The sequence below is a fragment of the Nerophis ophidion genome, linkage group LG21 (genome assembly GCF_033978795.1).
Source record: "Nerophis ophidion isolate RoL-2023_Sa linkage group LG21, RoL_Noph_v1.0, whole genome shotgun sequence".
Lineage (NCBI taxonomy): Eukaryota > Metazoa > Chordata > Actinopteri > Syngnathiformes > Syngnathidae > Nerophis > Nerophis ophidion.
This window is the reverse complement of record NC_084631.1, coordinates 43,181,599-43,195,423: the sequence shown is the minus strand read 5'-3', so window position 1 is coordinate 43,195,423 and position 13,825 is coordinate 43,181,599. Positions and strand designations below refer to the sequence as shown.

Genomic DNA, 13,825 nt, shown 5'->3' with positions numbered 1-13,825 from the left:
GAGAATGACTACTGTGTAGTATTGGTACCACTTGTAGTACCAACACCACTAGTACCACTAGTAGTACCAGTACTACAGTCTGAGAATGACTACTACTGTGTAGTATTACATTTTATGAGCTATTCAGAGGCATTTTGTCTCCCCCTTGTGGTGAAACGTGTTAGTGATCCTTAACAATGACAACATGGTTGTTTTCCTTCCATCTTTATTGGAATGATGGCTTTTAAACATACATTTGACAAAGTCCGTAGAATATTGACATAGTTTTGAAACCATTTGAAATGTGATAATACTCCAGTAATAATAATCAGATATTCAGTTGCACTTTCTTCCCTTTTGTGGGGAGTTGTGTTCATCTTTTCTACAATGACAGAAATGCTTGAGTCTTATGAAATTGTTGTTTTTCTAGAATGTGTGTTGACATATTAATTTGAAATGTGAGTAACACTGCAGAGTTTGACCAGCTGAGCACTTGAAATGCTTGTGGTGACTTTCTAACAATCACAGTAGACACCACTAAGTACTAGCAAATGTTTGTCCCCTTTTTATTGGAATACTTCTTTCTAAACATTACTTTTACAATGTTGACATTTTTACAAAAATGTGAAATGTGTGTAGCGTTTGACGAGACCAACTATTTAAATGTCTCCTTGTGAGTTCTGTTGGGGCTTTTGAACAACATTACAACATTTGTCTTCACTTTTTATTGGGATAATTAGTTTGAAACATTATTTTTACAAAGTTGTTGGAATCACGAGTTGTGAGTGTTGATATAAGTGTTGTAATGATGTAATGGTGAGTGTTGATATAAGTGTTGTAATGATGTAATGGTGAGTGTTAATATGTTGTAATGATGTAATGGTGAGTGTTGATATGTTGTAATGATGTAATGGTGAGTGTTGATATGTTGTAATGATGTAATGGTGAGTGTTAATATGTTGTAATGATGTAATGGTGAGTGTTGATATGTTGTAATGATGTAATGGTGAGTGTTATCTTGTAATGGTGAGTGTTAATATGTTGTAATGATGTAATGGTGAGTGTTGATATGTTGTAATGATGTAATGGTGAGTGTTATCTTGTAATGGTGAGTGTTAATATGTTGTAATGATGTAATGTTTTAATGATGTAATGGTGAGTGTTGATATAAGTGTTGTAGTGATGTAATGGTGAGTGTTAATATGTTGTAATGATGTAATGGTGAGTGTTGATATAAGTGTTGTAATGTTTTAATGGTGAGTGTTGATATAAGTGTTGTAATGATGTAATGGTGAGTGTTAATATGTTGTAATGATGTAATGTTTTAATGATGTAATGGTGAGTGTTGATATAAATGTTGTAATGATGTAATGGTGAGTGTTGATATAAGTGTTGTAATGATGTAATGGTGAGTGTTGATATAAGTGATGTAATGATGTAATGGTGAGTGTTGATATAAGTGATGTAATGATGTAATGGTGAGTGTTGATATAAGTGTTGTAATGATGTAATGGTGAGTGTTGATATAAGTGTTGTAGTGATGTAATGTGAGTGTTGATATAAGTGTTGTAATGATGTAATGTGAGTGTTGATATAAGTGTTGTAATGATGTAATGGTGAGTGTTAATATGTTGTAATGATGTAATGTTTTAATGATGTAATGGTGAGTGTTGATATAAGTGTCGTAATGTTTTAATGGTGAGTGTTGATATAAGTGTTGTAATGATGTAATGGTGAGTGTTGATATAAGTGATGTAATGATGTAATGGTGAGTGTTGATATGTTGTAATGATGTAATGTTTTAATGATGTAATGGTGAGTGTTAATATGTTGTAATGATGTAATGTTTTAATGATGTAATGGTGAGTGTTGATATAAGTGTCGTAATGTTTTAATGGTGAGTGTTGATATAAGTGTTGTAATGATGTAATGGTGAGTGTTGATATAAGTGATGTAATGATGTAATGGTGAGTGTTGATATAAGTGATGTAATGATGTAATGGTGAGTGTTGATATAAGTGTTGTAATGATGTAATGGTGAGTGTTGATATAAGTGTTGTAATGATGTAATGGTGAGTGTTGATATAAGTGATGTAATGATGTAATGGTGAGTGTTGATATAAGTGATGTAATGATGTAATGGTGAGTGTTGATATAAGTGTTGTAATGATGTAATGGTGAGTGTTGATATAAGTGTTGTAGTGATGTAATGTGAGTGTTGATATAAGTGTTGTAATGATGTAATGTGAGTGTTGATATAAGTGTTGTAATGATGTAATGGTGAGTGTTAATATGTTGTAATGATGTAATGTTTTAATGATGTAATGGTGAGTGTTGATATAAGTGTCGTAATGTTTTAATGGTGAGTGTTGATATAAGTGTTGTAGTGATGTAATGGTGAGTGTTAATATGTTGTAATGATGTAATGGTGAGTGTTGATATAAGTGTTGTAATGTTTTAATGGTGAGTGTTGATATAAGTGTTGTAATGATGTAATGGTGAGTGTTAATATGTTGTAATGATGTAATGTTTTAATGATGTAATGGTGAGTGTTGATATAAATGTTGTAATGATGTAATGGTGAGTGTTGATATAAGTGATGTAATGATGTAATGGTGAGTGTTGATATAAGTGATGTAATGATGTAATGGTGAGTGTTGATATAAGTGATGTAATGATGTAATGTGAGTGTTAATATGTTGTAATGATGTAATGGTGAGTGTTATGTTGTAATGATGTAATGGTGAGTGTTGATATAAGTGATGTAATGATGTAATGGTGAGTGTTAATATGTTGTAATGATGTAATGGTGAGTGTTAATATGTTGTAATGATGTAATGGTGAGTGTTGATATAAGTGATGTAATGATGTAATGGTGAGTGTTAATATAAGTGATGTAATGATGTAATGGTGAGTGTTGATATAAGTGATGTAATGATGTAATGGTGAGTGTTGATATAAGTGATGTAATGATGTAATGGTGAGTGTTGATATAAGTGATGTAATGATGTAATGGTGAGTGTTTATATAAGTGATGTAATGATGTAATGGTGAGTGTTGATAGAAGTGTTGTAATGATGTAATGGTGAGTGTTGATATAAGTGATGTAATGATGTAATGGTGAGTGTTGATATAAGTGATGTAATGATGTAATGATGTAATGGTGAGTGTTGTGTGCAGAACAAGACGCTGCCCATCGAGGACACCACAGACTGCCTGAGCACCATGGCGTGTGTGTGCCGCGTCATGCTGGAGACTCCGTGAGTAACACACTCAAACATCAAAAAACAACCTCCTTTCCTTTCCTCACCTCGTTTTATGCGAGCTTTGTGTCGTCTTCAGGGAGTACAGATGTCGCTTCACCAACACGGACACCATGTTGTTCTGCATGAGGGTGATGGTGGGCGTCATCATCCTCTACGACCACGTCCACCCGGTCGGGGCCTTCGCCAAGACCTCCAAAATCGACGTTGGTCTTCTGCTGAATATTTTGACTCACATTGTTGTGAAGAAGCTGCTGCTGATGTGTGTGTGTGTGTGTGTGTGTGTGTAGATGAAGGGCTGCATCAAGGTGCTGAAGGAGCAACCATCCAACAGTGTGGAAGGACTTCTCAACGCTCTGAGGTGTGTGTGTCTCACATTTGTTGTCCAGCAGCAAGAAAAGAGGAGTGAACGTCCAAGGAAGTTTTCTTGCTAAACACAAGTTTAGAGTAAAGCAAGAATTGACTTCTTTAAAACAACAAATGTTTCCACAGGAGTCTGCAGGAACAAAGTGTGATTATTGTTGCTGAAGCAACAGGTGAGGTATAAACCTGCTGTTGATGTTACTGTTATTGCACTTTAGGTACACCACACGACATCTAAATGATGACAGCACCTCCAAACAGATCCGGGCGCTGCTGCAATGAGGAGAAGAAGGAGAAGAAGAAGAAACACTGCGGTTTGTTTACAAAATACGTGACCATTGTACCCAGAGGAAAAATAATTCTATTTATTGTCAGCCGTCCAACATTCTCTTGTCTCTTGTTTTGTAAAGTAAGAAAATAGACGCCAGAAAATAAAGATATATATCAAACAAACTAAAGGTGAAAATAAATAGACAAGTAAGAGGAGGCTTTAATATTAGGCTGGAATTGAAGCCAAGTCCTTTATCTGCACTGACTCCTGTACACTGTAAAAAATATCTATAGATTTTACAGTAAAAAAAAAAAAAAAAAGGATTTCACGGTAAAATCCACACAGTGTTTTTGGAGTGGTTTGAAAAATGGTACAACTTTTATTTCTACGCCAAATTTTGGAGTATGAAGTGACATTTTAGTAGCGTAAAATCCACAGTCCTTTTTACGGTGTGTTAATGTGAAACGAAAACCAGTACCCTTTTTTATTTTGATGGTCAAATCAGGGCGACGAAGCTGCCTGCCGGTTCTTCTACACGTCACATCTGATGTTGTTGTTTTCACAGCACATTACTGTAACATCAAACAAAAGTGGTACATTATTATGAAAAAATGACAGAGAGGAAGGCGAGAAACACTTTTTATTTCAACAGACTTTCGCGCCGTCCCTTCCGTCAAAACTCTAAAGGCCGACTGCACATTTCCTATCTTCACAATAAAAGCCCTGCTTCATGCTGCCTGCGCTAACAAAATAAGAGTCTCGGAAAGCTGGCGTGCACAAGTGATGTGCACGCCAGCTTTCTGAGGGATCGCTTGTGCACGCCAGTTTTCCGAGACTCTGTATTTAGTTAGCGCAGGCAGCATGAAGCAGGGCTTTTATTGTGAAGATAGGAAATGTGCAGTCGGCCTTTAGAGTTTTGACGGAAGGTACGGCGCGAGAGTCTGTTGAAATAAAAAGTGTTTCTCACCTTCCTCTCGGTCATATTTTCATAATAATGATCTTGCAGCAGCCAGCGTCATCTCACAAGACCCTCCGGTACCGTGAATGTCATTTAAGTGACGTCTTGGTGAAGATTGATGATCACTCATTTTTAGGTCTATTTTTTTTAAAAGCCTGGCTGGAGATCGACTGACACACCCCCCGCGGTCGACTGGTAGCTCGCGATCGACGTAATGGGCACCCCTGCGATAAGTCATGAATAATTCCGCTGGTAATGATTGTTAAAGATAACATTCAGAATATAAAACATTCTCATGCATCTTAATCCATCAATCCGTTTTCTTCAGCAGCTGTTTATTAGACGTATTTTATTTATTATTGGTTAACTTCAGAATAACAATGTTATTAATAAGAATAAGAGATTTATTATACTGTAAAAATGTTGGTCCTACTTAAAAAAAGGCACACATTTAGTTGTATTCAGTGTTATGAAATATTGTACGGCTCTCACGGAATTACATTTGAAAATATTTGGCTTTCATGGCTCTCTCAGCCAAAAAGGTTCCCGACCCCGATGCAATTGACAAAGTCTTTTCGACGAGGAAAAGCGGTTTGGGGGAGCCTGGCTGCCTCGATGGAACCATTACTGCGGGGTACGTGAGAGACTCCTGGAACTCATGGAGAATCATGTGCCTCTCAGACCTTTCCATTGAGGGCGTGGAAGACATCTACCTATTTGGAACCGTGCTGATTGGGCTGGGCATTGCTCTGGTGTATCGTCAAATTCGTAAGACGATGGCAGCCACTCAAGGAGCCCAAAGGAAGGTTTGGGCAGGGCTGTGGGACCACAGACTGTGGCCATTTCTGAGCTAAATCGCAAGATGGATCACATCATGGAGAACTTTGCTGAAAAAGGAAGATTTAATTGAATTTGAGAGAGCCAGCATGGACTAAGAACAGACAAGCCATTGTTTTGTCTGTTCGCGAAAAACAAACATCATGATCTACGATTTGACCCCCTCAAATGGCCTTGACGCTAGGACCAGGCTGTTGTGAAAAACACCCCCGAGGACACCTCAATGATGGACGCTTTTGACCTCCCTCCCTTCTCAACGACATCAGGTTTCAAACTTTTTTAGATCGGCCTCAGTCTACAAAAACATTACACCATCACACCAAAGACAATTGGGTACACACACACACACCACCGCTTGTTTTTCCCCTCGGGGCCTTTTATAAATGTAAGAAATATACATGCGGTCAATTGACATTCAATAAAGTATGAAGACATTTTTCTTTTCAAAGAAACTTTACTAAATATGTAAAGTGTGATATTTAAATTGAATTCATTAAATAGATGAGCTATTCAAAAAATATGTTAATATTTTTGTAAATTTTAATTTAAAAAAAAATAATTATGAATACCAAATATAGTGCAGTAAATTTTCAATGAATTAATATTTTAGAGACTTTAAAGATTTTTTTGTCAAACAAAACATAATCCTGTCATCCCTGATGAGCAAAGTGCTGATGCACCTTTCTCGCCACCAGAGGGCAGGCAAAGCCAGCTTTACGTCAGGCCTGCAATAGAAAACTATCAGGAAGTTGTTTCATGTTCAGGATGCTTTTAAAAGTACCTTTTTTTTACATTCTACAACATATTTGTGGAAACAAGAAGTAGTTCTTCAATGCAAAGTACACACAAGTTCTCTACTGTGACGTACATCTCCTACGTCCACTGTGTCAATCATGCGGTGACGTCATAGCAGAGCAACGATGCAATGACGTCATACCAGAACAATGATGTGCTGATGTCATATAATTGCAATGATGTGATGTCATATCAGAACAATGATGTGATGATGTCACATTAGCACAATGATCTTGATGACTTCATATCAGAAAAATGATGTGATGACGTCATATCAAAACAATGATGTGCTGACGTCATATAATTGCATTAATGTGATGACGTCATATCAGAGCAATGATGTAGTAACATCATATCAGAACAATGATGTGATGACGTCATATCAGAACAATGACGTGATGACATCATATCAGAACAATGATGTGATGACGTCATATCAGAACAATGACGTGATGACATCATATCAGAACAATGATGTGATGACGTCATATCAGAACAATGATGTGATGACGTCTTATAATTGTAATGATGTGATGACGTCATATCAGAGCAATGATGTGATGACGTCATATCAAAACAATGATGTGATGACGTCATATCAGAGCAATGATGTAGTGACGTCATATCAGAACAATGTGATGACGTCATATCAGAACAATGACGTGATGACATATCAAAACAATGATGTGATGACATATCAGAACAATGATGTGATGACGTCATATCAAAACAATGATGTGCTGACGTCATATGATTGCAATGATGTGATGACGTCATATCAGAACAATGATGTAGTGACGTCATATCAAAACAATGATGTGCTGATGTCATATAACTGCATTAATGTGATGACGTCATATCAGAGCAATGATGTAGTGACATCATATCAGAACAATGACGTGATGACATATCAGAACAATGATGTGATGACGTCATATCAAAACAATGACGTGATGACATATCAGAACAATGATGTGATGACGTCATATCAGAACAATGATGTGATGACGTCTTATAATTGTAATGATGTGATGACGTCATATCAGAACAATGATGTGATGACGTCTTATAATTGTAATGATGTGATGACGTCATATCAGAGCAATGATGTGATGACGTCATATCAGAACAATGATGTGATGACGTCATATCAGAACAATGATGTGATGATGTCATATCAGAGCAAAGATGTGATGACGTCATATCAGAACAATGATGTGATGACGTCATATCAAAACAATGACGTGATGATGTCATATCAGAGCAAAGATGTGATGACGTCATATCAGAACAATGATGTGATGACGTCAGAACAATGATGTGATGACGTCAGAACAATGATGTGATGACGTCAGAACAATGATGTGATGACGTCAGAACAATGATGTGATGACGTCTTATAATTGTAATGATGTGATGACGTCATATCAGAGCAATGATGTGATGACGTCATATCAGAACAATGATGTGATGACGTCATATCAGAACAATGATGTGATGATGTCATATCAGAGCAAAGATGTGATGACGTCATATCAGAACAATGATGTGATGACGTCCGAACAATGATGTGATGACGTCAGAACAATGATGTGATGACGTCTTATAATTGTAATGATGTGATGATGTCATATCAGAGCAAAGATGTGATGACGTCATATCAGAACAATGATGTGATGACATCATATCAGAAAAATGATGTGATGATGTCATATCAGAGCAATGATGTGATGACGTCATATCAGAAGGTGGCGGGGGCCAGCACGTCCAAAGGCGCAGCTAATCCAGGTGGGGCCCCACACACAGCCTGCAGGTGGCGGGGGGAGGAGCCACGAGGCGGGAAAGGAAGGCAGGAATTCGGCCAGATGAAAAAGTTGACTGGGACGTCGAAAAACCAACATCAAAGTTGATCATATCAGTGGAAAAGGGGCAAAGATCCAACAGTGTTTGGCGGTCATACACAAGCAGTGAGCTGACAGAGATGAAAATAGACGCAAAAACGAACAGAGCTGACAGCGAGAGACGGCAGGGCAAAGCACATACTGGCGCCAACTTCTGGAGAATCGGAAGTGACGTTACTCAAATAGTGAAAGGTAAGTGTTGTTGTTGTTTTTTAGTAACCAGCAAGCACAGTACGGTTAGTAGAACAACTGTGTTTTTATTACTGTGTATTTGATAAGTGCCGTCTGAAATTCAACTATTTCTTTTATTTATGTATATAATACAATAAATAATATAGCTAGAATTCACTGAAATATAAGTATTTCATACATATATATATATATATATATATATATATATATACACATATATATATATATATATATATATATACACATATATATATATATATATATTAGGGCTGGGCAACGATTAAAAATCTTAATCGAAGTTAATCGCACTTTTTCTCCGATTAATTGCGATTAACTGCATTGTATACGCAAAGCCCAATAATGAATTCAAAAGTAGTGTGTAGTGCACCTTTATTGGAATATTCTCCCACATGAACAAAAGCGCCAAAACATTTGTTGTGCAAACACAATTTAAATCAGTCCTTGTTAAACAGTAGCAGTTAAATAGCATATTTGATGAAAATCAACTCCAAAAATGTAAATACAAACATTTAAGCTTATTGCCACTGCCAGGGTATTTAAGTTATCCTGTTTGTTATGGAAAATAAATATAATCTACATACAAATCTCTGAGCCACAATCATAACATCTGAACAGGCAATTTCTGAGGTAACAGCAGAAACATTTTTTTTATCAGGGATCTTATGTTTAAAAAGCCTATATTATAGGTAGTGGGCTGTTTTAGGGAATTTTGGATCAAATTATCCGTAGTAGCAATATTAATAATGTTGTGTTTATTCTGCGTAGTGCACTTAAAATAATTATGACCATATCTAGGAATTGATATGATGGGAATTTTGCTTGGTGCTTTGATAAACTGAAGGCATCATATACATGGTACTATATTGTGATGTTATGAGCCAGGGAAAAAAAGAACTACCCTACCCAGCATGCAACAGGAGTGACGAGCATGCGCGGTAGCCCGGTATAGGTTGTGTCGCCATGACGGCATCTTGTATGTTGTGATATGCACACTCTGAAAGCAAACGTTAAGAACTCAGCCAACACTCCTGGTCTGCATTATTCATAAATAGACAGACAACACATATACTCCGCTGCTTCACAGGCCGCTGGATGTAGCCGGCAAAGTATTCCCATGCTAGCTAGCCGGTCTAGCAAGCACGCCTCATTCAGTCCAAAACGGCCCGATCTATCCACATCCAGAATTGTCTGGCGGTCGTAAGTGATCCCGGAGTGACCACGCTGTAAGCCAGCCATGACATTTGCAGAATTGTCTGGTATTTTTGCCAAATGTTCCATCTTTACCAAGAGCCCCTCCACGCCGGGCGACGCCATCTTGTTAAGAAAAGGCGTTAACAAAATAAAAGCATGTAAACAACATACGCAAATGTGCGATAAAATAATTGTCGGCGTTAATAGATTGATGAGTTAACGCGTAATTAACGCATTAATTTGCCCACCCCTAATATATATATATATATATATATATATATATATATATATATATGAAACACTCAAGTTGGTGAATTGGCTGTAAATGTACGCTCCTCTTAACCACGCCCCCCACCTCTTGAAATCAGCGGTCTCAAGGTTGGCAAGTATGCTTCTATGGCCGCATTACTGTTAGTACATAATAACTGGCACTATTAGAACAAGCATGAGATGACCTCCTTCCTGCTGTTGTTGTTGCACACAAGAGGTGCTGGCAGCTAGCAGGAGGATGTTGTTATGTTTGCTTAAGTGGAGGCCAACCAAGGTCACACTGCTCTGCTATTGGACTCATGTTTACTCTCATGAGGACTCCAACAACATATTGTAATAATAATAACAACACAGCAGTACACTACAAGAAGTAGTACGACTAAACATATTCATACATATGAATTGGAACCAACACTAAACTTTCATGTCACATGACTTCATCAAATGGGTGGCGCAGTAAGAAATGGAGCAAAAGCCATCAAATGCCAAACACATCTGCTTAGACTAGTCCTGCTACTAATACTTTGGTACCACTACCAACATCTATTTGCATCCATCCATCCATTTTTCTACCGCTTGTATCGTGAGATTTGGAGCCAAAACCTCCTTCCATCAGTGAGAGCTTTGAATGCTTGACCAAATACTTATTTTCCACCATCATTTACAAATAAATTCTTAAAAAATCCTACGATGTGAATTCCTGGATTTTTTTTTTCACATTCTGTCTCTCACAGTTCCAAATCTCGCGATACATGGCCCCATTCATTCTTTCCTTAACACGGATCAATCGTCCTGTCCCCTTAGCAGAAAAACAGCCCCAAAGTATGATGTTTCCACCCCCATGCTTCACAGTAGGTGTGGTGTTCTTGGGATGCAACTCAGTATTCTTCTTTCTTCAAACACGAGGAGTTGAGTTTATAGCAAAATGGATACATGGATGATACAGCAGAGGATTGGGAGAATGTCATGTGGTAACAAAGGTTACCATCAGTAACACACTACACTGACAGGGAATCAAATCCTGCAGTGCCAGACGTGTCCCCCTGCTTAAGCCACTGCATGTCCAGGCCCGTCTGAAGTTTGCCAGAGAGCACATGGATGATACAGCAGAGGATTGGGAGAATATCATGTGGTCAGATGAAACCAAAATAGAACTTTTTGGTATAAACTCAACTGGTGGTGTTTGGAGGAAGAAGAATACTGAGTTGCATCCCAAGAACACCATACCTACTGTGAAGCATGGAGGTGGAAACATCATGCTTTGGGGCTGTTTTTCTGCTAAGGGGACAGGACGATTGATCCGTGTTAAGGAAAGAATGAATGGGGCCATGTATCGTGAGATTTGGAGCCAAAACCTCCTTCCATCAGTGAGAGCTTTGAATGCTTGACCAAATATTTATTTTCCACCATCATTTCCAAATAAATTCTTAAAAAATCCTACGATGTGAATTCCTGGATTTTTTTTTTCACATTCTGTCTCTCACAGTTCCAAATCTCACGACACATGTGTCACGTGGGGGTCGCATTTTAATGCGGGATCGTTCCTCCAACGCAAACATAGACACTCCGGACAACAACTAAAAGGTAAGAATGATTTAATAACAAAACACTGGTACAAAAACAGACGAAAAGAAACGCGTGGCGAAAGCACAGAAGCTAATGCTAACACTAGCACAGGATCAGGTAACAAGAAACCTAGTAATTACCAACGAAACAGTTGCATACCGCAAACAAGGGACCAAGACCGACTGACGGGACAAGGCAGGCTTAAATAAGGAAGTAATTAACAAAAACAGGTGTGCGTCTGGAACCCTCAGCAGGTGAAATTAATATGTTACCATGGTGACCAAACTGACTCACAAAAGGTACACAAACAACAAAGGGAGTCCAAACTAACAGAAAATAACTAAACTAAACATGATCCAGACTACGGATCATGACAACATGGCCCCATTCATTCTTTCCTTAACACGGATCAATCGTCCTGTCCCCTTAGCAGAAAAACAGCCCCAAAGCATGATGTTTCCACCCCCATGCTTCACAGTAGGTATGGTGTTCTTGGGATGCAACTCAGTATTCTTCTTCCTCCAAACACGAGGAGTTGAGTTTATAGCAAAATGGATACATGGATGATACAGCAGAGGATTGGGAGAATGTCATGTGGTAACAAAGGTTACCATCAGTAACACACTACACCGACAGGGAATCAAATCCTGCAGTGCCAGACGTGTCCCCCTGCTTAAGCCACTGCATGTCCAGGCCCGCCTGAAGTTTGCCAGAGAGCACATGGATGATACAGCAGAGGATTGGGAGAATATCATGTGGTCAGATGAAACCAAAATAGAACTTTTTGGTATAAACTCAACTGGTGGTGTTTGGAGGAAGAAGAATACTGAGTTGCATCCCAAGAACACCATACCTACTGTGAAGCATGGGGGTGGAAACATCATGCTTTGGGGCTGTTTTTCTGCTAAGGGGACAGGACGATTGATCCGTGTTAAGGAAAGAATGAATGGGGCCATGTATCGTGAGATTTGGAGCCAAAACCTCCTTCCATCAGTGAGAGCTTTGAATGCTTGACCAAATACTTATTTTCCACCATCATTTACAAATAAATTCTTAAAAAATCCTACGATGTGAATTCCTGGATTTTTTTTTTCACATTCTATCTCTCACAGTTCCAAATCTCACGATACATGTGTCACGTGGGGGTCGCATTTTCATGCGGGATCGTTCCTCCAACGCAAACATAGACACTCCGGACAACAACTAAAAGGTAAGAATGATTTAATAACAAAACACTGGTACAAAAACAGACGAAAAGAAACGCGTGGCGAAAGCACAGAAGCTAATGCTAACACTATCACAGGATCAGGTAACAAGAAACCTAGTAATTACCAACGAAACAGTTGCATACCGCAAACAAGGGACCAAGACCGACTGACGGGACAAGGCAGGCTTAAATAAGGAAGTAATTAACAAAAACAGGGGTGCGTCTGGAACCCTCAGCAGGTGAAATTAATATGTTACCATGGTGACCAAACTGACTCACAAAAGGTACACAAACAACAAAGGGAGTCCAAACTAACAGAAAATAACTAAACTAAACATGATCCAGACTACGGATCATGACAACATGGCCCCATTCATTCTTTCCTTAACACGGATCAATCGTCCTGTCCCCTTAGCAGAAAAACAGCCCCAAAGCATGATGTTTCCACCCCCATGCTTCACAGTAGGTATGGTGTTCTTGGGATGCAACTCAGTATTCTTCTTCCTCCAAACACGAGGAGTTGAGTTTATAGCAAAATGGATACATGGATGATACAGCAGAGGATTGGGAGAATGTCATGTGGTAACAAAGGTTACCATCAGTAACACACTACACCGACAGGGAATCAAATCCTGCAGTGCCAGACGTGTCCCCCTGCTTAAGCCACTGCATGTCCAGGCCCGCCTGAAGTTTGCCAGAGAGCACATGGATGATACAGCAGAGGATTGGGAGAATGTCATGTGGTCAGATGAAACCAAAATAGAACTTTTTGGTATAAACTCAACTCCTTGTGTTTGGAGGAAGAAGAATACTGAGTTGCATCCCAAGAACACCATACCTACTGTGAAGCATGGGGGTGGAAACATCAAGCTTTGGGGCTGTTTTTCTGCTAAGGGGACAGGACGATTGATCCGTGTTAAGGAAAGAATGAATGGGGCCATGTATCGTGAGATTTGGAGCCAAAACCTCCTTCCATCAGTGAGAGCTTTGAATGCTTGACCAAATACTTAT

At 38.6% G+C, this 13,825-nt stretch overlaps 2 protein-coding genes across 5 annotated transcripts in view; one reads left to right on the top strand and one right to left on the bottom strand.

Annotated features, from left to right (window-relative positions):
* The window catches only part of fam49al (family with sequence similarity 49 member A, like), a 35,707-nt gene extending 31,299 nt beyond the window's left edge, over positions 1-4,408 (top strand). For both annotated transcript variants that reach the window (XM_061882672.1, XM_061882673.1), the window contains 4 exons: positions 3,160-3,239; positions 3,322-3,448; positions 3,533-3,603; positions 3,824-4,408. In XM_061882672.1, coding sequence (XP_061738656.1) covers positions 3,160-3,239; positions 3,322-3,448; positions 3,533-3,603; positions 3,824-3,887 — 342 coding nt within the window. In that variant the 3' untranslated portion in view covers positions 3,888-4,408. The remainder of the gene's footprint in view (positions 1-3,159; positions 3,240-3,321; positions 3,449-3,532; positions 3,604-3,823) is intronic.
* The window catches only part of trit1 (tRNA isopentenyltransferase 1), a 59,988-nt gene continuing 50,089 nt past the window's right edge, over positions 3,927-13,825 (bottom strand). Inside the window, exon 12 of one of the 3 annotated variants that reach the window (XM_061882666.1) lies at positions 3,927-4,448. The gene's annotated coding sequence lies outside the window, so the exon portion shown is untranslated. The remainder of the gene's footprint in view (positions 4,449-13,825) is intronic. The other 2 variants (XM_061882670.1, XM_061882664.1) reach the window with 2 other exon arrangements.